Source organism: Poromitra crassiceps (genome assembly GCF_964638095.1).
Source record: "Poromitra crassiceps genome assembly, chromosome: 15".
Taxonomy (NCBI): domain Eukaryota; kingdom Metazoa; phylum Chordata; class Actinopteri; order Beryciformes; family Melamphaidae; genus Poromitra; species Poromitra crassiceps.
This window is the reverse complement of record NC_139634.1, coordinates 16,391,205-16,414,268: the sequence shown is the minus strand read 5'-3', so window position 1 is coordinate 16,414,268 and position 23,064 is coordinate 16,391,205. Positions and strand designations below refer to the sequence as shown.

General features: G+C 43.6%; 3 protein-coding genes across 4 annotated transcripts; all 3 read left to right on the top strand.

Annotated features, from left to right (window-relative positions):
• Window positions 1-81: 81 nt before the first annotated feature.
• prpf19 (pre-mRNA processing factor 19) lies at window positions 82-7,415 on the top strand. Its single transcript, XM_083652116.1, has 16 exons — window positions 82-237; window positions 427-576; window positions 2,491-2,567; window positions 3,237-3,378; window positions 3,471-3,544; window positions 3,649-3,714; window positions 3,825-3,866; window positions 4,008-4,082; window positions 4,190-4,265; window positions 4,391-4,500; window positions 4,661-4,816; window positions 4,982-5,051; window positions 5,144-5,317; window positions 5,668-5,750; window positions 6,368-6,473; window positions 6,597-7,415. The coding sequence occupies exons 1-16, from the start codon at window positions 219-221 to the stop codon at window positions 6,692-6,694; spliced, it is 1,518 nt and encodes a 505-aa protein (XP_083508242.1). The 5' UTR covers window positions 82-218; the 3' UTR covers window positions 6,695-7,415.
• Window positions 7,416-9,042: 1,627 nt separating this feature from the next.
• tcirg1b (T cell immune regulator 1, ATPase H+ transporting V0 subunit a3b) lies at window positions 9,043-20,584 on the top strand. The gene is made up of 21 exons (XM_083652115.1): window positions 9,043-9,176; window positions 11,443-11,565; window positions 11,751-11,829; window positions 11,940-12,088; window positions 12,503-12,598; window positions 12,725-12,786; window positions 12,882-13,008; window positions 14,031-14,113; window positions 14,210-14,303; window positions 14,482-14,694; window positions 15,220-15,370; window positions 15,525-15,664; window positions 16,089-16,246; window positions 16,345-16,435; window positions 16,538-16,656; window positions 17,205-17,418; window positions 17,610-17,720; window positions 17,813-17,902; window positions 17,997-18,117; window positions 18,840-19,011; window positions 19,734-20,584. Exons 2-21 carry the CDS (start codon window positions 11,449-11,451, stop codon window positions 19,825-19,827), a joined length of 2,481 nt encoding a protein of 826 aa, XP_083508241.1. The 5' UTR covers window positions 9,043-9,176; window positions 11,443-11,448; the 3' UTR covers window positions 19,828-20,584.
• A 498-nt stretch (window positions 20,585-21,082) lies between these two features.
• Window positions 21,083-23,063, top strand: mrpl18 (mitochondrial ribosomal protein L18). Of its 2 annotated transcripts, none has more exons than XM_083652447.1 (4): window positions 21,083-21,341; window positions 21,630-21,798; window positions 21,919-22,153; window positions 22,539-23,063. In XM_083652447.1, the coding sequence occupies exons 1-4, from the start codon at window positions 21,242-21,244 to the stop codon at window positions 22,614-22,616; spliced, it is 582 nt and encodes a 193-aa protein (XP_083508573.1). In that variant the 5' UTR covers window positions 21,083-21,241; the 3' UTR covers window positions 22,617-23,063. The 2 variants fall into 2 exon arrangements, with proteins under 2 accessions (XP_083508573.1, XP_083508572.1); XM_083652446.1 differs by having other exon boundaries at window positions 21,901-22,153.
• The last annotated feature ends 1 nt before the right edge of the window (window position 23,064 follows it).

Here is a 23,064-nt window from a genome sequence, read left to right as displayed (position 1 = left end):
CAGTCAAGTGCCTTTGGGGTCTGAACACAAAGGGAAACAAAGCGTAGAATCAGAACTCACTGTCCCAGCATGCACTGGGATTTGTAGCGGCAATGAAAAGACAGCGTGCTACTTCCAACTTGAGCAAAACGTAAATAAAGTACAGATTAACTCCATCATCGTAAAAGGCGCGCGTAATTATAATCTTCAGACGTGACGTGTAGAAGTACGCGTGGAAGATGTCTTTGGTTTGTGCAAGTAAGTTGAAAGCAGCGATATTAGGAGGCAAAGTAAGCTAGGCGCCGCGCTAACGCTAGCTGCCTAGCTAACAGCCAGCTAATGTGTGTTAGCGGCCATGCAGGGTCGCCTTGATTCATTAACGGCATATCCATCTAGCTGAAGGTTGTATGAGTGTCGGTATCTTATGTTTTAACTGCGGTTTTCCAGTTTCCAACGAGGTCCCGGAGCACCCGTGCGTCTCCCCGGTGTCCAACCAGGTATTCGAGCGCAGGCTGATCGAGAAATACATCGCAGAGAATGGGACGGACCCGATGAACGGCCAGCCTCTGTCTGAGGAGCAGCTAATAGACATCAAAGGTAAACCAGTAGCAGCAGAGCAATGTAGGACTTGCACTATTATTTTGCACCGAACAGCGGGTCCTTAAAGTCTTAAAACCTGAAGGTATTCAGGTGTCTAAATACTGAAGTGTCCTTTGCCAAGTAATATCTATCTTATATATATATATACATTTGGCAATGTGGACTTTGTCTGTCTCTCTCTCTCTGTCTGATTGTTTGTTTCAAGAATGTTGGCCTGCCACAACTATGCCGGTTTAAGTGCGATCGGGCTGAAACTTTCAGGAAGTGTAAAGAGCATCTGTGCAGGTGACCTGATGGAGCTAGATTTTTTTTAATTAGGGCAGATTAATTGCCCCTAAGGCTGAGGCTATAGTTCAGTGATGATGTCATCAGTGATGATGTCATCAGTGTGAGGCTATATAAGTGAAGTGGAGTATAAGTAGGTAGGGGCTGTGCAGGTGACCTGACAGAGCCAAATGTTTTAATTAGGTGATTGCCCTAATTACGATGTCAGAGCAGGCAAGGCCAATGCACAGTGGTCATCAGTGATGTCATAAGAGCAAGTGAGCCCGTACGGCGGGCGAGCTAGCAAGTGAGCCCGCACGTCGGGCGAGCTAGCAAGTGAGCCCGCACCAGCGTTTCCGCTAGTACTCACAGCTGCAGGACACCGTGTCCTTTAAGATTTCAAATAAAGTTCAAGTGGTATGAATTCAGGACACATTAAATCTGTGTTTATTGAGCTTAAAAACCTACGCTGCGCTATCTGGTGTGGCGATGGTCCAGCTGGTCGTCTCATCCAGGTGGAAAACACTAGCGTCCCGATAATAATAGATCCATGCGTCCACGTTAGCAAGCAGGCAGAAAACACTAGCCTCTAGCTACGTTAACAAGGAGGCGGAAAACACTAGCCTCTACATTAGCATCAGGCTACAGTTCTCAGAGATAGGATAGCATGCAAAACGTTAGCCGTACAAACACACTTATTACAAATGAGTCAGGCTAATAAGAGTACTAGAGCTACCCACTAAGTTAAGAGGAAAACACACGCGCTATAGACGGTTTTCACATGTGTGTTGCGCAATAGCCACAACCCCTCAGCATGGCTGTATTCAGCCCTCAATTATAAACCGGAGTACGTTATAAACATAGTCAGTCACGTTATAAACAACTAACCAACGCTAGGGGTCGTCTGTATGGAAACAGTGTTACTCGAAATTGTTAAAAGTTAAATCAATTTGGTCATTCAGTGGCGTTTTATTGCCATGTAAAGTAACGTTAGCCGCTAGCAAACCTCACTGCACTGTCAAAATCCCAACACTCAGTCCCGTCCAGCTGCCCCATTAGTCAATAGCATTTTAGAGAAACGTGATGTACCTCTCTAAACTGATCAATCAGAAGCAGCTAAAGACGAGCAGTACTAGCAACTTAGTTTGCCACACCTCATGTGGAGCTGTTAGACAGTGTTACCAAACTATAAAGTGACAGGTCAATATTCTTGAGTGACTCAGGGTTTAACCCATAATTAATTGCGTCGGGACGGGACTCGGGAGATCATTTACAGGACACGGTGTCCTGCAGATTTTAATTTACAGGTTTTTGATGAATTTTAAAGGCCAATGTCCTGCAATTATGGGACAGCAGCCGAGCTGCAGGGCGGGGGAGGCCACGCAGCGGCCGAGCTTCAAGTTGCAGGGCCAGTTCGCTGTGCTGCAGGGCAGCCTAGGAATTGAGCGAGATGCCTAGTAGTTAATAGTTTCAGAACTTTCATTAGCAATGGAATTTAGAGATTTGTGTCTATTTTGGCTTTTATGATGCTCAGTTCCAGGTAGCATTAACAAGGCATTAATGAGGTTTTAATATTTGGTTTAACTTTAACTCCTCATGACACTGCATTTGTGCATTACCTCTGAACATTACTTTTCTCCACCCCAGTGTCTCATCCTATCCGACCAAAGGCACCCTCCGCAACGAGCATCCCTGCCATACTCAAGTCCCTTCAAGATGAATGGGTGAGTAACCTGATCAAGTCAACACCGAAACACTAACTGTTCATTTTGCTCTTCACTTCTGGGCCATTTTTTGTGTTTGATTGTGTATTATTCTTATTCCTGTGGACAAATGGCCAAATGTAGATGAGAGTTTGATGGCAGAAAATCCATCTAAAACAACAGTAAACATAGGATTTTGGTGTCTGTCCCTAAGGATAAAAGAGCAAAGGCTTCTGTCTAGACTCACCATTTTGCACCAATATTAAACAACACATCCATTGTGAAAGCAACAGATAGCAATTTCTCCACTAACAGTAGCCTCAATAGACCATAATGCAATGCAGCCTCAAGACAGGTTGTGTGACTCTTGCTGTTTCTTGACTGAAAAAAAATCACTCTCTTGCTCTTACTATGCAATTGCTATTTATCTCTCCAACCGCATATACTGTATAACCCACAGCTGAATACAGCAAGCGCTCACCTGTTTTCTCCATGTTTGATGAAAGGCATTCTGGTAGGAAATTACTAACTGAAGTGGATGAGCCAGGTTGAGGAAGAGTTGTGACTTTTTCCACAAAAGAATGCATTGGACATCACAGATTGATGAGTCTAAGAGTATTTGAGGGTGTAATGTTTTACTTTACTTGGTGAATGAGTTTCCCCTATTCCGTCGCCTCCTTTCTCTCCCAGGATGCGGTGATGCTACACAGCTTCACTCTCAGGCAGCAGCTGCAGACCACCCGCCAGGAGCTTTCTCACGCTCTCTACCAACATGATGCCGCCTGCAGAGTCATCGCCCGACTCACCAAAGAGGTCACCGCTGCCAGAGAGGGTAGGTTGACGCCAGCCCATGCCGTCCTGTGTCCCTTGTATTTGTGATGGTTGAATGTATTTTTCTCATGGGGTTTTTTTTCGGCTTCACAGCCCTCGCCACGCTCAAACCCCAAGCTGGATTGATCACGCCGCAGGCAGTCCCCACCTCTCAGCCGGCTGCAGTGGTGAGCTGGCTTTTATTCCTACTGTATGAAATACTGATCAGTAAAATCAGCATCTTTCCCATCATTCCTCCTCACAACCTCTCCTTTCTGCCCTCCTCTCTCAGGGCGCTGGTGGAGAGCCGATGGAGGTCAGCGAACAAGTGGGAATGACCCCCGAGATCATCCAGAAGGTAAGGCTGTCTTCTAGCTTTGTTAATTATTTATGTGATATTAAGCTACTCATTTTCTCTTAACGGGTCTAAGGTGCAATTTTAATAATGCAATGTTTTCCTGTCTGCAGCTCCAAGACAAAGCCACTGTCCTCACCACAGAGAGAAAGAAGGTAATGTTGTTTAGCTCTGTTATTCACACTTCTGCCCTAGCGATTATATGGTTACGCACGTGTTTGTTGTCCCTCAAACCTACATTGTGACACAATGTAACATTTTCTCACTCTTAACTCCTTTCCTGTTTGTCTCCCCAGAGAGGAAAGACTGTTCCAGAAGAGCTGGTTAGATCTGAGGATCTGAGCAAATATCGCCAGGTGGCCTCCCATGCTGTAAGTACTGCTTTCTGTCCATTGTGATTGGGAATGGATTAAATGAGGAGGAATTCAACTGCTTAGCATAATAGTGATTCACCATGTTTTCTCTGTGTTGCTCTCAGGGCCTCCATAGTGCCAGTGTCCCTGGCATTCTGTCTCTGGATTTGTGTCCCTCAGACACCAACAAAGTCCTCACCGGTACAGCGATCAATCTTTTGCTCATCTCTCAATTTCAAAATACATTTGAGAATTGAGATTCATGACGACACTTTACATTATTTGAGAGTATTTGTTATCTGACGTCAATCGTCCTGTTCTACCAGGTGGAGCCGATAAGAATGTGGTGGTGTTCGACAAGCAAGAGGAACAGATTGTGGCCACACTCAAGGGCCACACCAAGAAGGTCACCTCTGTTATCTACCATCCATCCCAGGTAACTTCTGTCACTGCTTCAAACATCAGCCTGTCACAATCACCAACAACCTGATAGTATGTGTGATAGTACTTTTTAGAAAGAGATATGATCCATAATTCTTATCTATTATTTGCTTTCTTTCCCACCCCTTGCTCCCTGCTCTCCCTTCCCCCTCCAGTCGGTGGTCTTCTCTGCGTCTCCAGACAGCACCATCCGTGTGTGGTCCGTCACCGGGGGCAACTGCGTCCAGGTGGTGCGTGCCCACGAGGCGGGCGTCACCGGGCTCTCCCTCCATGCCACTGGGGACTACCTGCTCAGCTCCTCCGAGGATCAGGTATGTCAAGCGTTAAGCTGAACCAAATTACTGGCAGAACTTATTCCCTATTAAAGATAACGACAATGACCTGTAATTATGCTGAGGGTGGATGATGAACAAATCTATCTCATGTTTGAACATCTTCACAGCACTTACCTCTTTTCCCTCCTTTCTCCGCTGCAGTACTGGGCCTTTTCTGACATCCAGACTGGTAAAGTCCTCACCAAAGTCACTGATGAGAGTGCTGGCTGTGGTAAGTGTGTAATCTGTGTCATAGTTTGTGTGTATGGCAATCTCGATAAACGTCCCATTCTAGGTGGTAACCTTTGTATCGTGCCCTCGCAGCTCTCACCTGTGCTCAGTTCCACCCTGATGGTCTCATTTTTGGCACCGGGACGGCTGACTCCCAAATCAAGATCTGGGATCTGAAGGAGCGCACCAACGTGGCCAACTTCCCCGGCCACTCCGGCCCCGTCACCTCCATCGCGTTCTCTGAGAACGGATACTACCTGGCCACAGGTGAGAACTGCATTTTTTATCTCAATAATTTTGATGCTATTAATCTTTGATAGACAGGTTGGGAAATGTATGGGGAATGATAGTTTTTTGGACTTGAACATTTGGGAATTGCACAAAAATTGGCCTACATCATAATATATTAAAATCCAGTTGAGAAATTAAAGTGTCAAACATATGGAGTATTTTGAAATATAAGCTGTGTAGGTAGGTATTGAGAATCTATTGTTAACCCCAGCACAGTACACTCACCCTGTCTTTGAATGAAAATGGATCAGAACTGTATTGTGTATGTGTGTTAGATTCCATTTGATTTAAATGCCCTGACGTCCTTGTCTGGCGTTGCACTTCAGGAGCCCAGGATAGCTCTCTGAAGCTGTGGGATCTGAGGAAACTGAAGAACTTCAAGACCATCGCTCTGGACAACAACTATGAGGTGAGAAATGGCAGTAATTTGTCAGTGCTCCTATTGCACCTTCTCTTTATTGCTTAGATGACATAAGCTAAGAGAGCCTCACAAGTCATCTTTGTTGTAGTTTAGGGCTGCGACTAACAATTATTTTCATTATCGATTATTTTCTCGACTAATCTATTTGTTGTTTGGTCTATGAAATGTCACAAATTGGTGAAAAATGTCGATCACTTTTTGCCCAAAGCCCAAGATGACATCCTCAAATGTCTTCTTTTGTCCTGACTTAACAGTCCACAACCCAAATATAATCAGTTCACTGTTTCAGAAGATTAAAGACAACAGAAGAATTAAGAAGCTGGAACGAGTGCATTTTAGCACTTTTTTTCCTTGAAAATGAGTCTGAATAATTAATCGATGCTAAAAAATAGCTGTCTATTAATTTTCTGACAATCGACTAATCGTTGCAGCTCTATTGTAGTTAAATGCTCAATGAGAGACACAATAGTCACTTGCTCAAAGTTGTATTTGCGTCATCGATCTATTCACATTAACAAGAGTTTTTAAATATAAACGGAAAAGATTTTCTTGATGAACGCATTTGGTTAATTAATTTATATATCCTGTCTGTGTGTCTGTTTCAGGTTAAGTCCCTAGTGTTTGACCAGAGTGGAACCTACCTGGCCGTGGGAGGATCTGACATCCGGGTCTACATCTGCAAGCAGTGGTCCGAGGTCCTCAACTTCTCTGGTAAGGGGGAAAGACAGCAGTCTATTTTAGCTGCTCACCCAGTATGCATTCCAATTGCCACATGGTGCATTTGCTGCAAAGATTTGTCCGGTTTTGACGCCGCTCTTCCCTTTCTATTCCTAGAACACTCTGGATTGGTGACTGGAGTTGCCTTTGGAGAAAACGCTCAGTTCCTAAGCTCTGCAGGAATGGACAGAAGCCTAAAGTTCTACAGCTTGTAGAGCGCACAGGAGGATTGGATGGGAGGAGAGCTGCCGAGATTGGGGGGGGTGGTAAAATACTTCCGACCACTCATTATCCTGGACACAGATCTAGCGTAGTGCTGTTTTTTGTTTTTTAACAAGAAGAGAAAAAAATCTGTTGGTCTGCGTCTTTAGTGTCTTAGTCCTCATGTCCAGGAAAGAGATCCTGTGAGGTGTTTGACCAAATAGCCTCCGGTGTGGCATGGTTCGGATGATGGTGGGTGTGTGTTGGGATTGTGGATTTGAAATTGAAAAGTTTCTGTCATACTGAAATGAGATGCAGCGGCCAGTGTAATGTGATTTGCCAGCAATGGCGATTTTACTGTAGAATTTGCTTCTTTTTTGTTTGGGGGGGGGGGGGGGGTCAAGTTGCTTGTAATACAGCTCCAAAGTGTGTACCGTTGAGAACTGTAATCGATGTGTTACAACAATCTGCTTTGCTTTTTCCTATACGCAATTATGAATACCTGTAGGCTAAAAGATGGAAATATATCTGTAGTGATCATGTGCAGCCAGGATAGGTACAGGAGTTTAAGATTTCACACTTCAATTTCATTTATTTTCAGTAAATAATGGGCTCATTTAACCTCTCCTCGGTTTCCTCTCTTCATTTGTTCAATTTAACTATTGTACATGTCTTATTCGTATTACTCCCTGCTGCATCTCTGCCCTTTTACAAGAAAATAAAATATCTTTTTGTAATGCCATTCAACCATTTGTCGGTTCAATGAAATGTACTGTGTATCATGTCATTTTAAGAGTAGGTCAGGTGTCTGCAGCCAGTTGGAAGACTTTGATCCCAGTAAACGTGAGTGTGCTGTGGTACATATTGCTGAAAGGGACCATGTCAAATGAAATGAAAGATTCTCAAAATTATTTTCAAACTAATACGGCGTTGAAGAAGTTAAGCTACATTGACATTACATTTCTGGTAGTATTAAATCTGTCTGGATGGGCATATAACATAAACATGGAGCAACAACTAACAATGTGAATCATGGATGATTTAGTGCATACATGGGCAACATACGGCCCGCGGGCCGTATGCGGCCCGCGGGCGCCCCCTGTGTGGCCCGCGATGGAATTGCAAAAAAAAAAAAATTTTTTTTTTTTTTTTTTTTTTTACAGTGCACTTGAACGCAACATGCAATATACCCGCTGAATAAGTGTCCAAATGTTCAAGTCATTCTGGGCAATACTCTTCTGTTATAGCATTTCAGTCTGGAATATGGAATATCTTTCAATAATATTTATGACTAAAAGGCTAAAAGTAATCTCATGTGTAAGAAATGACTGTTCTACATTGAAGTAGAAATTTAAATAATTAACTTGTTGGTTTTGGATTTATTTAGCTTCAAGAGTGCATTTTTGTTCTTGTGTGACCCTCAACACAGGCTTTGAGAATCCCGGGCCACTTACTGATACTTATGCTTAAATTAACCCACTCATATTCTGGTTTATTTCAAGAAAAACATTTCGGCTAGTGGAAATTATAATTGGCTGGTAACTTTAAAATCTAGCAGCCATATTGGCAGGTGGTGAAAAAAGTTAATTTCAAGCCCTGCAGGGAGAGCAGGTGGTGACATAGGAGTGAGTGAGGAAAAGGATCAAATATTGGTGGTTAAGACTGAATAATGACATCACAATTGTTAATTTAAAATGAGTTATTCCTCTAAACCTGGCTTCAAATGCCCAAAATTTTTCGCGCTGGCGCCGTTCAGCCCTCAGCAAAATCTGGTAGCGAGGACATTTTTTTGTGGGCCTCTCTATCATCAAAGTTGCTCATCCATGGGTTACGGCATGACAATATTTGTTCGGCCCCCGGCAACAATCTGGGTTTCTCATGTGGCCCCCCATGAAAAATAGTTGCCCACCCCTGATTTAGTGGCTCAGCTCAGGCATGCGCATTCTTAGACCTGGGGTTATTTTACTAGGGGAACGAGGTAATTTAAGGAGCCAAAGAAGGGAACCTTATAGAAATGTGTATTTTTTAAATTCTCTATTAGAATTACTACATGGCCAAAAGTGAATTATTGAAAAGTTCTTATAGTTGGGCTGCATTCCAAAGTACAGTACTGCAAAAATGCTTTTGCACTTAATTGAACATAACTACTCGTAACACTGGTTTGTGTACATTTAACCTACAATATTGGGCATCTAAACTTCCTAAAAATCCATAGCTAACCTCAAATACTGTTCATTCCATTTTGTGTCGTTCCATGTTGTTCCGCCGTTTAATCATACAAAGCACGGCCTCTCGTGGCCAAAAGAGGAACAACAGTCAACTGTCACGTGAGAGTGAAGTAACGTGACCTACGCAGACAAACGGGAAGTACGAGACAGTACACACCGCGACCAATAACTTCTCATAAACAGCTGAAGTTTGACGCCGTTAAAGTGCTTCTCCAGCCGGTACCGGTCTGTCCGTCAGTGTGGGACAGGACAGGCTGAAAGAAAACAGGTACGTGTTTCCTGGACTGAAGCAGCCAGGTGAATTGATCCAGTATTTAGCTATATTTGGTAAACAAAGTGGCCTGTTTTCAGCCCATATACTGTAAAAACAACAGTCAAATACGTTGCTGTTGAAGTGTTATTGTTGACCTCTTATGGCTGTTGTCATAATGCAGCAGGGGATTTGAAATAATGTTGGGAATTGACTAAATGTAGCTAGGTTAGCACTAACACTGACACAGTCTAACTGGGCATGTGCTAGAAAATGAGACACTGCCGCAGTGCTGTTGACTGATGTGCTTAAAAAATTAGTAGGATGATAGGATCATATGCTTATGAACAATCCCCATAGCTGTGAAACAGTGTGGGTCATTTGAGAAGAAAACTGCTCACCTTTCTTATGAAATTACAGCTAGTTTATTTATTTATTTGTTTGTTTATTTATCTATTTGTTTATTTGCTCCAAGATTATATAGATAAGATACATAATGTAGAGGGAGGGATGGTTAGAAATAACGCTAGAACAGTTTAATTACTTGCAATTGTTGCAAAGTGCCATTTCATTTAAGTTTAGATTTACAGTGTGTATTGTTGAATTGTTTGTAGGTAGGCCTACAGGTCTTTTCTTTATTGAATGTTCTGTCCAGTACTCAACCTTCATTTTGGATTTAACAAAACATAATGTTTAATATAAGTCAAGTCAAGTCAAGTCAAATTTTATTTATATAGCACCTTTCATACACAAGGCAATTCAAGGTGCTTTACAAAAAAATAATCGAAAAAACAAGCAGCAAAGCAATGCACATATAAAAAACACATAAAAAACACAGCCGACAGTTTTAGTTAAAATATATACTCAAATTAACAAACATGAAACATTATTTCTGTTTTAAATAAGTTACATAACTGAAATAAAATATATATTCCCACGTCTAGCCCTGGTTTGAAGTGTATTGTAGTAATATTTTACTGAACACACTCTAGGGAACTAAATGTGAGCTATTAATATTGGCAGAGGCGTGCCTGTGCATTAGTGTGCAAGAATGGAAATCCCACTGATCACCTTATTAGTCAGGAGGAGAAGAAAGAACTTCATGCTTCCCCTTTCTGTTTCCACCAGCTACAGCAGCTGCTGCACTAAGCTTTTTTTTGGCCTTCTCTGTCCTCACTGAAAATAAACACGTTATGAATATGAACTTGTTTTGTTTTTGTTTTTTTATTGATGTTTTTGCTTAAATCACTTGACATAGAGAATTCAGTTCTTATGGTATGACCATAGACTGTATAATAAATAGGGTATGACCCATCCACCATCGCACAGATTTACATAGTTTTTTACATTATATAAAAACAACACAAGGACAGAACAGTAAACAGAAAAAAAAGGAAAATAAATTACAACAAACAAAAATGTTAATAGAAAAAAAAAATATATATATATATATACCACGTGATCATGTTTTAAAATACATACTACAGCATGCGCTAGGACGCATCATCAGTGATGTTATCTGGGGTCGTAAGGTGTTTCGGGTCTCTCAACATCATACACCCTCGCCCAGTAGACCCAGCCGAGGCCAATTAAGACCTCGACTCGCGTCCCAGAAGCAGCCGCTCACGGATCAGCCTTCCTACTCTGTCTGCAACGTTGCCCGCGGAAGGGTTGAACACGCCCAATCCGCTGCAATAGAGCTAGTGCTACACCGCAGTATTGGACCTTCGGTGCATGGAGGGTCTAGGCCCTGTGGGTAACTCCCGGCCGCGCTCCTCCTTCATCTCACCAGACCCTCCCGGGATGCCTCAAGGACGCCTCAAGAGGGCCTGTGTGCTGCACGTCATTCGCCTGCGCCGAGCACCTCGCTCTAGCCTGAAGGACAGGATCAGATCTTATATCTCACAGTACCTGTGTTATGTTATCAGAAGGGTAGAACCTCATTTAGTCTTCAGACCTTTCAGTTAGCTTCAAAAAGTGACCCCACACCTCAATGAAGACATCTTCTCTTCCCATAACTTTATAAGTTACCCTTTCATATGATGCTGTGCGGCACATTAGTTCCATCCATTCCTCGAATGTAATAGGAGTAGGTGACTTCCAATGTCTTAATGCGATTCTACATCCTGATATCATGGCCATGAATATGAACTTGTAATTTTTACAGTTTACCTCTCTTCCCTCTTCCTCATTCCACTGTGGTTTGCCTCGTCATCCTCTAAACGTGTTATCAGAGGAAAATGTTAATCCGACCTTGATGGATTGTTTCCTTCCTGTTTTGTAGGCAGCGATGGGTTCCATGTTCCGCAGTGAGGAGGTGTGCCTGGTGCAGCTCTTCCTTCAGTCCGGCTCGGCCTACAATTGTGTCAGTGAACTGGGGGAGCTGGGCCTGGTGGAGTTCAGGGATGTGAGTCACTGCAGTTAGGCTACTTAGCCAAACTCTCGGTTCAGCCTTGCTGAAATGGTGAACTGATGGTTGCTTTTAATCACTGCAACACTTTGAAAACGTTTGTGTAGGCTTACATTTAGATCAGACGTGTATGACTAATCCTTCTGCCCTCTTCTCTTCCCCCCTCTGCTCTGTTGAATCAGTTGAATCCCAATGTGAACGCCTTCCAGAGGAAATTTGTTGGGGAGGTGAGACGATGCGAGGAGCTGGAGAAGACTTTCAGTAAGCATCTCAAATCAAAATATTTGACCCGTTGTTCCCCATCTATCTTTATCCATCTTGTTTTCGCTGTCTCCCCCCCCTCTCTGATCTTCTCTCTGTCTCTCCGTCAGCCTTCCTGGAGCAGGAGATCAATCGCTCCCTGTCGCCGCCCTTGCACGGCCCCCTCTCTCCTCCTTGCCCGACGCCTTCGGCCCCTCAGCCCCGTGAGCTGATCACCATAGAAGAAGAGAGCGAGAGGCTGGCCAGAGAGCTCAGAGAGGTGGGCTCTCAAATCAAAGCTGTGTTGATAAACCAAAGATGATCTGTCCTCTTATTTAGTTTAGTTTTAGTTTATTTGTTTAGCACAAATTTAGGTACAAATCTGTGCAAGGTGGGAACGAAGCCTTTGCAGGCTTGTACAGAGTTCCACACCTGAACTTATCAGTGTGCTATCAAGAAGTTTACCTTACGTGTGTGTGTGTGTGTGTGTGTGTGTGTGTGTGTGTGTGTGTGTGTGTGTGTGTGTGTGTGTGTGTGTGTGTGTGTGTGTGTGTGTGTGTGTGTGTGTGTGTGTGTGTGTGTGTGTGTGTGTGTGTGTGTGTGTGTGTGTGTGTGTGTGTGTGTGTGTGTGTGTGTGTGTGTGTGTGTGTGTGTGTGTGTGTGTGTGTGTGTGTGTGTGTGTCCCTCCCTCCAGGTGTCCAGGAACAGAGACAGCCTTCGGGCCCAGCAGACCCAGCTCTGCCAGTACCAAGGAATCCTGAGCCAAACACACTGTCTCACTGCCTCACAGGTGCTGATCATTCCCCAACACTCACGCCTGTCTTATTACTCATTATTTCATCCATTTTACTTACTGGGTCACAGATTAGAAATACCAAATATACCAAAAATGTCTTTTTTTGAATTCCTCTCACAGGCACCACCACCTGTACTGGAGAGCCAAGGCCTGTTTGATAATCGGCAAGATGTCCACCTCAGGTAGCCCTAATTTCTATATTTTTACAATCCAATCTATAGAATAGTTATTATTGTCTTTTTTTTATGCATGTCTCACCACATCTGCTCTTGTACAGTTTTGTAGCAGGAGTGGTCCATCCTTGGAAAGTCCCGTCGTTTGAGCGCTTGCTGTGGCGGGCGTGTCGTGGTTACATCATAGTGGATTTTCGGGAAATGGAGCAGCGGCTCGAGCACCCAGACACGGTGAGAAGTGGGGAGACGGAAAGAGAGGATCGTGATCGAGAGATAGAAATCGAGCAGTGGCGGCCGGCCACTAGAGGGCGCCAGGGCGCCGCCCCACCTGCCCACATGGAGGGGAAAATAAAACGTATATAATATATATATATATATATATATATTTATGAGCGAGGTGAATATTAGATAGTGAGTATATAATCTGCAATTCATATGTAGATTCATAATGATCTACATGTGTACTGTTTTGGGTCAACTACTTTCTGCCACGGAACGCCGTTCGGGGACTTCCGGCTTCCATCAGTGCTAGCCAGGATCTGTGTAAATTGCACATGCGCTGTTCGCTCTCAAAACAAAGGGATTCGGGGCACTGGTATCTAGCGACCAGGTGGAGGTGGGGCCAGGTAGAGCGACGGCAATGCATTCTTGACGGACTCTCTAGTCTATTTGCATGCACGAACGTGCTTTCCTCATAGGTAATGTAATGTAACTCATTCACATGCTGTGGGAAGTCCTTCTTCCAAAGTGTTTATGCCATGTGCTTTTCAACTACTACTTGCTTGATTTAGGGCTGGAGTGGATGATAATTCAATAGCCTATTATTGTTTGTTGTCTTTCCGTAGAATCATCGTGAAGATATGAAGTTATTTTAATAGTGACATTTCTGCTGTCTAAATTGATGATGACAAGCAAATGTTACTTAAAAACTGATCAAATGAGGTATGGCAGGAATATTATTTGAAAATGTAAGGTTTGTTTGACATCACCATTCAGTTCAATAAGATGAACACTGATTTTGCATACGTGAAACATATGCTATTGATATTGAGAATAATCCTTATGATTATTTATCATATTGATTTGAACCCCATTGTCCAGGCCTATATTTGGTATAGCCCTCCCTGGACAAAAATGCACTAGCCGCTACTGAAATCGAGATCTGTTCAGTTAAAGCAATAGAGCCTGCTGATTTCTCACATTATCTAATGCGATTTATGGTCATTTCATCGATGCGTGCTGTTCATTCACAGGGGGAGATGGTGCAATGGACGGTCTTTCTTATTTCCTATTGGGGAGAACAGATTGGACAGAAAGTCAAGAAGATATGTGATTGGTGGGTAAACCTGTCCACCAGTTTCATATTTGGCATTGCAAGTTTCCGTAGTGCTGCGCTCAACCTGTTAAATAACCTTTTATTTCTCAAACACAGCTTCCGCACACAGACATTTGCGTATCCCGAGAGCACTGCAGAGAGAGAGGAGATTCTGCAGGGACTCCAAGGCAGGATTGAGGATATCAAATCGGTAAGTGTAACGCCTGTGTATAAAAGCACAATGACGGCACTTATTAATGCAGCATTTTCCTCACAGCCTCATCACACTAGAAGACACTGGAATTAGTTGAGATGGGAATGGGTTGATTTGTAGTTTTCTCCAAAGAACTACTCTAAACTAAACTACTGCTCACCTCAATCCACTTCAGGTGATGTCCCAGACCGAGACCTTCCTGCAGCAGCTGCTGATGCGGGCGGTGGCTGTGCTGCCCCAGTGGAAGGTGCGCGTTCAGAAGTGCAAGGCGGTCCAGATGGTGCTGAACCTCTGCAGCCCCTCCGTCACCGACAAATGCCTGATCGCCGAGGCCTGGTGTCCTGTCTCCAAGCTGCCCGAACTGCAGAGCGCTCTGAGAGAGGGAGGGGTGAGTGAGGGGAGAAAAGCAAAGATAGAACAACAGGAGGAGTTGTGAATGAGAAACGATTAAAACAATATGATTAAAATGATAAATGCAGAAGGAATAACTGGAGAAAGACAGACAGGCAGATATCAACACAAATTTCTTCCCTTCTCTCTTTATGGTGGAGAGAATGTCATGTCAAACCAGATGCTGATATTTGTCAATTCAAAGTTCTACTACATATGTGAATATGTAGTAGAACTTTGCTTAAGGCTCCATTACCCATTTTGGCATATTACTGCCATCTACTAAGAAGTATATATATATTTAAAATTAAATTAAATTAAATTGAATTGAATTGAATTGAATTAAATTCTTTACAGCTGGTTTGTCCTGTCTTCAAAACGCCAAAGATGCCGGCATTGTTACCACCTCAAGTTAGATCTTGATGTTTAATACTGTGGTTTGTGAAGGTTTCTGAGCCTAAGCTCCTGTTCCGTTTCTCTCCATGTTTATCGAACCCTCCTCCCTCCCTCCCTCCATCCCCAGAGGAAGAGCGGTAGTGGGGTGGACTCCTTCTACAACCGCCTGCCCTGCTCCACTCCTCCGCCCACCCTGTTCCCCATCAACTCCTTCACAGCCGGCTTCCAGAACATCGTGGACGCCTACGGGGTGGCTAGCTACCGTGAAGTCAACCCAGGTACATCACGAAACACACAGATTTATCCTCATTGATGTCTTGGATAAAAAATTTGAACGGTGCACAAAATAATGTGTCAGGGAATGCTCAGGTTCTTATATGTTTGTGTTTTGGTTAACACCAGTCTCTTCTCTCTGCCCTTCCGTGTCTGTAGCGGTGTACACGATAATTACCTTCCCCTTCCTGTTTGCGGTGATGTTTGGAGATGTGGGACATGGCTTACTGATGGCCCTGGCTGCCCTCTGGATGGTACTGGAAGAGAAGGACCCCAAATTGAGGAATAACGACAATGAGGTAATTTGATTTGACAGTCACATGGAAAGCACACACACACACACACACACACACACGAGGATAAGACTCAGGCTGAGCAATTGCTACCTTAATCACTTTTTATTTTGAGGAATGTTGCATGTAATCATCCCATGCAGTGTACTTATGGGGTCGTGTCACAGAAGAACTAAGTTGATTTTGTTACGATATTCTCAATCTCACACATATCGCAGTTTTGTCAGTATTGTCTTACATAAATCAATTTTGAGTATTGTTTCGATCAAAACAAAATTGTTCAGATGTTTTAGGCTGATGCAAATCTTTATCCATGCACATTGAATATGGAATTCACCTCTCTCTTTCTGTCTCTCTCTCTCTCTCTCTCTCTCTCTCTCTCTCTCTCTCTCTCTCTCTCTCTCTCTCTCTCTCTCTCTCTCTGGTTCAGATCTGGAGGATGATGTTTGGTGGTCGTTATCTGATTTTGCTGATGGGACTCTTCTCTGTTTACACGGGCGCCATCTACAACGAGTGCTTCAGCAGGGGCCTCAGTCCCTTCAGCTCAGGGTGGAATGTTGGCCCCATGTTTGAGGCCAACACATGGAAGTGAGGACATTTCACACACAACTTCAAATGATTTGTGTGTTTATTCTCTCCATTCACTCAAGTCCCGTCTTACATACCCGTGTGTTACCCCCTTTCAGTGCATCAGTCCTGGCAACCACCCCATTCTTGGCCATGGACCCCGTTGAGCCTGGCGTGTTCACCGGCCCCTACCCGTTCGGCATCGACCCGGTACGTCCCGTCTAGATCCCGGGCTCTTCATTTTCTTCCGTCCTCTCGTCTCTTTAGTCACTCCATCCATACTCATTCTATCCTTTTGTGTGTCCCTGTCAGATTTGGGGTCTGTCCAACAACAAACTGACCTTCCTCAACTCTTATAAGATGAAGATGTCTGTCATTATCGGTATCGTCCACATGACTTTTGGGGTCTGCTTGTCCTTTTTCAACTACAAGTAAGTAATCACAAGTTAGCCTGGGAACCTGATCATATGCAAGCTCATGTTTTATTTGCTCTTGCAGATGCGTCTGGCCCCTCCCACTCAGACACATTTCCATCTGGCCTGAAAACCGCCACACCCCTTTATTACACAGCCTGGTTTAATACTCATCTGATTGGTCAATCACGGCATGCTACGTCTGTTATTTCTGTATAGCAAACCGCTGCTAGCATCTCGTAGCTAGGAGTGCTGTTCTGATAGACTCTGGAGGACCACGTCCAGTCATATAGGGTTAGGGTTACACGTTTCGTTCCTCTGATTGGTTGAGGTATTTTGGAATTGAACTGAGAGATTCCAGACTCATTCGCATTTGTGAATTGGTCTGGCAAAGTCAGTCTACATATAAGACAGTCTACATATACAGTATCTAGTATGACTGTAGTTTCTATTCAATAATTCCTTTTTCTATAATCCTCTTTTGTTTGTTTTCACATTTTGTTAACTTGCCTATCGTCCTCGCTCTCCGTCTCTGCTTTCCCTCGTCCTCATCTTGTTTTCTGCAGGAACTTTGGCCAGCTGAGCAGTGTGTTCTTCGTGCTAATCCCTGAGCTGTTTTTCATGGTGTCTCTGTTTGGCTACCTGGTCTTCATGGTGGTCTTCAAATGGATTGCCTACACTCCCGCCCAGTCCCGAACAGCCCCCAGTATACTTATCCACTTCATAGACATGTTCCTCTTCACAGACAACGCCGACAACCCGCCCCTCTACAGCGGACAGGTGTGTGTGTGTGTTGTGTGTTCATTTCTTTAAGACAGCCTCCTAAGGGCTAATGTACACCGCCTCTGGAACAGATCCAGCAGTTTTGCCGGATGCGAAACACAGCCGTAACGCATCTGGTGTACATTGCCTGTAAGGGTGAGTACTGTATGTGTGAGATAACAACTGCTCTCCCCGACTCTTATGTGTAGATGATAGTGCAGAAGGTCCTGGTGGTTCTGGCTCTGTGTGCGGTTCCAGTCCTGCTGCTAGGGAAGCCCACCTGGCAATACATCACACACAAGAGGAGAAGACGCCATGTGGTGAGGTTGCATTTGTCTCTGAATGTACTTCATCTCTTTTCTATCAAATGGCTGCATTTTCGGACATATTTCTGATTCTCCACCGCATTAAGGAGGAAGATAGACGTCCCATTGTGTCTGACGGGTCCATCAACACTCACCAAGGGGAGGTCGAGGGAGGAGCGGATGAAGAGGAAGAGGAGGTGAAAAGAGAAGCTTGTGTAACATTTTAAACCTCTCCACTACATCGAGCATACGATCATTCTTTTGTAACCACGGTAACTCCCCTGTCTGCAGGAGTTTGATGCTGCAGATGCCTTCATGCATCAGGCCATCCACACCATAGAGTACTGCCTGGGCTGCATCTCCAACACCGCCTCTTACCTCCGACTCTGGGCTCTCAGCCTGGCACACGCACGTCAGTGGCATGCATACTGTATCTACTACAGAGTTATTATACTTTTTGTTTTTATTTCGTTTTTAATTTTTGTTTTCAATTCAGGTTAGTTTCAGTTAGTGTATAGAGTGCATTTTCTCATTTAAAAAAATTTCATAAAAATGTTTAGTTTTAGTTTCAGTATTAGTTTTAGTTGTTTTTTTAAGGGCAAGATTTAAGAAGTTCAGAATAGGTAGTCTAGGCCTATTACAATACAAACAACACTTTGTGGAGGCAATTGACTCAATAGTTATGTAGGCATCCCAGTCTCAAACATATGCACGAATGCCTCCTCATGCTTGTTGTGTTGACAGATTTGACCAAATTGACAGAGGACCAAATTGACCAAGAGTAAAACTAAAGACATTTTCTGTATTTTATTTGTAGTTTAGTTTAGGTTGTAAGTACACAATATTGTTTCAGTGAGTTTAATTATTTTCTTACTAAATTCTAGTTTTTGTTTTTGTTTCAGTTGACTAAAGTGTGTTCTTTTACACACCTAGTTTTAGTTTAGTTTTACTTAACTATAATAACCTTGATACACACACACACACACACACACACACACACACACACACACACATCCTCTTATGAGATGCCCATACCCAGACCAACTTCCTCTATAATGCCAAAACACTCCGCTCCAGTCAGTTATTCATACACACATGATGCGTTCCTGTCAGTGACTGTCCGTTTCCCCACAGAGCTGTCGGAGGTGTTGTGGGTGATGGTGATGCGTATCGCCCTGAGGTGGCAGGGCTACGTGGGAGCCGCGGTCCTCGTCCCGGTCTTCTTCTTCTTCGCCGTGCTGACCATTTCCATCCTGCTGGTCATGGAGGGCCTGTCAGCTTTCCTGCACGCGCTCCGTCTGCATTGGTGAGGACGGACGGGAGGGGGGAGGAAGGGGACAGAAAGCAGAGAGATATTCCCAAAAGATTGATTGCTTAAATAGTACCTTCCTTTTTTAGTTTGTGCCAATTGTCCAGGTTTCACCACTCCTTGATATTATTCTCACTAGTGTCGGGGAGAAAGAGCCTGGTCTCCGTTGAGCCTGGTCTCCGTTCACAAGGAATTTCGGCTCTCGGCCTGTTTCCGGCCTAGACCCCGCCCTAGACAGGAAACAAGCAGCGGAAACAGAATAAGAAAATAAAACAACACAATAAAAGATGGAGTTCTTGTAGAAACATTGTGGATTCACATACAACTACTATACAGCTACTATACAACTTGTGTTGTTGTTCTTTTTATCAGGCTCTAGCTAACGTAACCTCACTGCCTCAAGCTAACGGCAACAAAGAAGATTTTTGGCGCACTTGTTTCCTGTTTCCTTGGTTTACGCTGCCAAGGCCAAAAGTGGTGTAAAGTGTGCCCAGACTAACTAGGGGGTAAACTAGATATGGTAGTAGTAATTGTGACTTAAAATTTTAAACTTAAAAGTCTGCCGCCTGGAGAGAACTGTATGGAGTAGTTAGAGATGGAGGATAATAGAAAAATATAGTGGATGGACACATGGAGAGAGGGGTGGAGGAATATGGGAAAAGGGATTCTCTTGTTAATTTTTCACTTATTGTGTTGACATTGTTGTTCTTCTCTTTCAGGGTGGAGTTCCAGAATAAATTCTACAGTGGGACGGGCTACAAGCTGAGCCCCTTCTCCTTCTCCTCTCTGATCAATGCATCAGCTCCTATATGACTGGTCAAATGATAATTAGTTGGGATTGCCAAATTGTTTTGCTAATTTATGTATCTTACTGAGCACTTTGAGCACCCCACAAAATGATTTTGTTCCCCTTATTTCTGTCTGTGTTTCTCTGTATGCTCTAGGTTACGAAATTGTTTAATTCACTTGCACTGTTCTCGACTGATGGACTGTTATTTTTGCATTTCAGTCAAAAGGGTAATATCCCTGGCCAATGAAAAATATACTTTTGTATCCCCACTTTTGTATAATTCTTTTGTCCCATCCCATTGTCTTTTATGATGTATGTTTCTGTCACTCGAGAAATAGTTACTAATGACATTTGCTTATCATTGTACGAGCCTGGATTGTAGACACACACACAAAAATGAAAAGGGAAGCACAATAATTCTGAGTCTGTTTTACAGTTTAAGGGAATGTATGATTATTGAATTTGTGCATTATACTTGAAGTACAGTGTAATCCTAGCAGGGAATTATCTGAATCATTTCCATAAGCCAAAATGTACTGCGATGATTATTGGTGTCCCTCATTCGCATGTCTTCCCGGCACAAACAACAGGGGCCAGTTGCACCAACTGGTCTTAACTATGCCTGGTCGTAACTCCTACGTCGGTCTTACTTAAGAGTCTTTAGAGTGGATTTACGCCTGTTGCACCAACAGGGCTTACGTCTGGTCTTTTTGGTAGTTTGCACTGTCAAAGTGATCAATTCTGGATTTAAATTAAATTAAAATTGATTTTCTTATTTCATCTTGTGTCTAATTGTATGGAATTTAATGCATTGAATATGCTACCTTTGCACATTAGTCACATTACTCTATAAACAAGCAGTCTATTGAAATAACCTTACATTTAACTCAATTCATGCAAAATCCATTAAATCAGTTGGGAGTTAGAGAGGGAGGAGACCCAATCAAAAGCACCTTAAAAACCCTTTAATATTTGATTGCTTACTTTCTAATTTAATATAACATTCAGGGCAGCATGAACTTCTCAATAACCATGTAAACCATGCACAAAAGGCATGCAGACATTATTATTATTATTAATTAATGTTTAGTTAATGAGAAATGAAGGACATTTGTGTGATAAAAATTAAGGCGTGGTTTTGTAGCAAGTGTAAATTCTGTGTTGAGTAGCCTACTTACAATGAAATGCTACATGTACATTTGCGAAGCGGAACCTTTAACCTGCTGGGGTATGTTCCTGTCCGTGCTCCTTTTTAAATCGCACGATCTCAAACGGATGTTATCCGAATGTCAAAGATGGCGTTGTATCTGTCATAGCGATTAATTCTAACGTTATTACATTTTCCCCCTTTATGCCTTACACCCACACCGCTTGAAAGGATTGTACCAAATTGACTGAACTTTTCAATTCATTTATGAAACAGTAAGAGCCGAGCAGATGGCGGTTTGGGGTGAAATTAGTCGAAATGCGCGACTGCTCTTAGGTCAAATCCAACGATGCCCTCAGATTGTGGCTGCAAACCAGTCTTTGAAGTCAGGTAACTACAATGATTTATCTAACTAGTCAGTAGTCAGTACACCACCACGCATGTTTAAGCTTTTGAAACGAATATTCTGTTAACAGCGTAACATTAATACGTAAGAAATTGTATCATGCAGCAGCAGTGTAGGCTGTGTGTATTTAGTTTTACCCAATATATGAGTGTCTCTCGGGGTTTTGCTCATAATAGCAGACCATCTCATTATTGGTGCTCGCTCAGCTAAGTTGTGTCATACCAAACTGCTTTATGTAACCTTCTGCCAATACTGACTGACTTTGTCCCCAGCTCGGTGTTTGAGCCAGGCAGCCTCCCAGCCGGAGCCCAGCACAGATGACAACGAAGCGGTGAACCCGACATTTGTGAACAGAAACCCGCGTAACCTGGAGCAAATGGGGCTGGCAGTGAAAGAAAGGGGCTGGAAGACAACCTGGCCCCACAGAGAGTTCTACCATAGGTGTGTTTGTTTTTGGCCATAACATGCACGGCTTTCTGCTTCACATACCGTGAGGCCTTGTAGAATACCCCCCCTCTTCTTCTCTATCTCTTTAATGGACAGTCTCTGCTGTCTTCTCAGGTTGATGTTTTCCCGCACCCAGCACCACGTGACCGCTGAGGTGTTCTCCAGCAGCTCTCCTGTCCCCGTGCTGTCCTGCTCCACCAAGGAGTGGGCTGTGAAGCAGGAACTGGCCTCCACACGCTGCGTGGCAGCCTGTCAGGCGGTGGGCGAGGTGCTGGCACAGCGATGCCTCCAGGCCGGCATCACTAGAATGGTGTACAGGGCCATTCCCTGGACGTACCGCTCCGACGCTGTGAGTACACAGTACACACACACAGGCTGATTTCACAGTTATACCATCAAATTTGTGCATCCGTTTTTCTTCCTTCCACTAACGGGCTGGGGTCCCCCCCATGGACATTATCCCACTGACACTACCCTACCCCCATTATATGTCCCTTTAAAGGCCCTTTTCTAGACATTTTACATGGATATTATCCCACGGACAGTCGGACACTATCTTACAGTTTTACTACAGTTTTCTGTTTTGCTCCATCCTCTGCCTTTGATTTGATCGCTGCGCTGCATACTTTGCACTAAGGCAAATTCCTTGTTTGTAATCTGATGACTCACTATGGCTATTCAAATGAATCTTCAGCACCTGCCATGTTTTTCTCTCCCGTTTTCCTTGTCTACAGGTTCAGTGTTTCAGGAAGGCCATGAAAGAAGGAGGAGTCACCCTCAGCGAACCCAGAAGGAAATACATTGATAAATGAATTGAGCTGTTTTTGTCTGTCACACTATTTTATTTTGTAAACCGTTTCAGTAAAGATTATTGCCCCAACTCATTGCCTTGTTCTGAACTCTGACAATACATCGGCTCAGTTCACGAGATGCTAGGAGGATGAGCCAACTATTACATGACGGTATGAAGAGAACAAAAAAAGGAGCTTGTGCGGGGCGTCCCAGTGGCTCACCTGTTAGAGCGCGTACCACAAAGGCCGACCCGGGTTCGGATCCGACCGGTGGTCCTTTGGCGCATGTCATGCCCTCTCTCTCTCCCCACCTTTCCTGTCTGCCTACTGTCCTACAAGGCAAAATGCTCTAAAATAATCCTAACAAAAGGAGCATGTGATGGAAGTTAGGACCGCTTGTCCCTGTGCTGTTTCTCTTCTGGAGGTTTACGGACATAATTATTTCTACTCTGGTGTATTATTGAATAAA

Excerpts from the sequence above, each read along its gene's own strand:
- prpf19 (XM_083652116.1), top strand. Across the intron at positions 3,715-3,824 it reads CCCCCGAGATCATCCAGAAG|CTCCAAGACAAAGCCACTGT; the intron begins GTAAGGCTGTCT and ends TCCTGTCTGCAG. Across the intron at positions 5,318-5,667 it reads CGGATACTACCTGGCCACAG|GAGCCCAGGATAGCTCTCTG; the intron begins GTGAGAACTGCA and ends GTTGCACTTCAG.
- mrpl18 (XM_083652446.1), top strand. The coding sequence starts at position 21,242 with ATGGCGGTTTGGGGTGAAATTAGTCGAAATGCGCGACTGCTCTTAGGT. Across the intron at positions 21,342-21,629 it reads AAACCAGTCTTTGAAGTCAG|CTCGGTGTTTGAGCCAGGCA; the intron begins GTAACTACAATG and ends CTTTGTCCCCAG. Across the intron at positions 22,154-22,538 it reads GGACGTACCGCTCCGACGCT|GTTCAGTGTTTCAGGAAGGC; the intron begins GTGAGTACACAG and ends CCTTGTCTACAG.
- tcirg1b (XM_083652115.1), top strand. The coding sequence starts at position 11,449 with ATGGGTTCCATGTTCCGCAGTGAGGAGGTGTGCCTGGTGCAGCTCTTC. Across the intron at positions 14,304-14,481 it reads GGATTGAGGATATCAAATCG|GTGATGTCCCAGACCGAGAC; the intron begins GTAAGTGTAACG and ends AATCCACTTCAG. Across the intron at positions 19,012-19,733 it reads CACGCGCTCCGTCTGCATTG|GGTGGAGTTCCAGAATAAAT; the intron begins GTGAGGACGGAC and ends CTTCTCTTTCAG.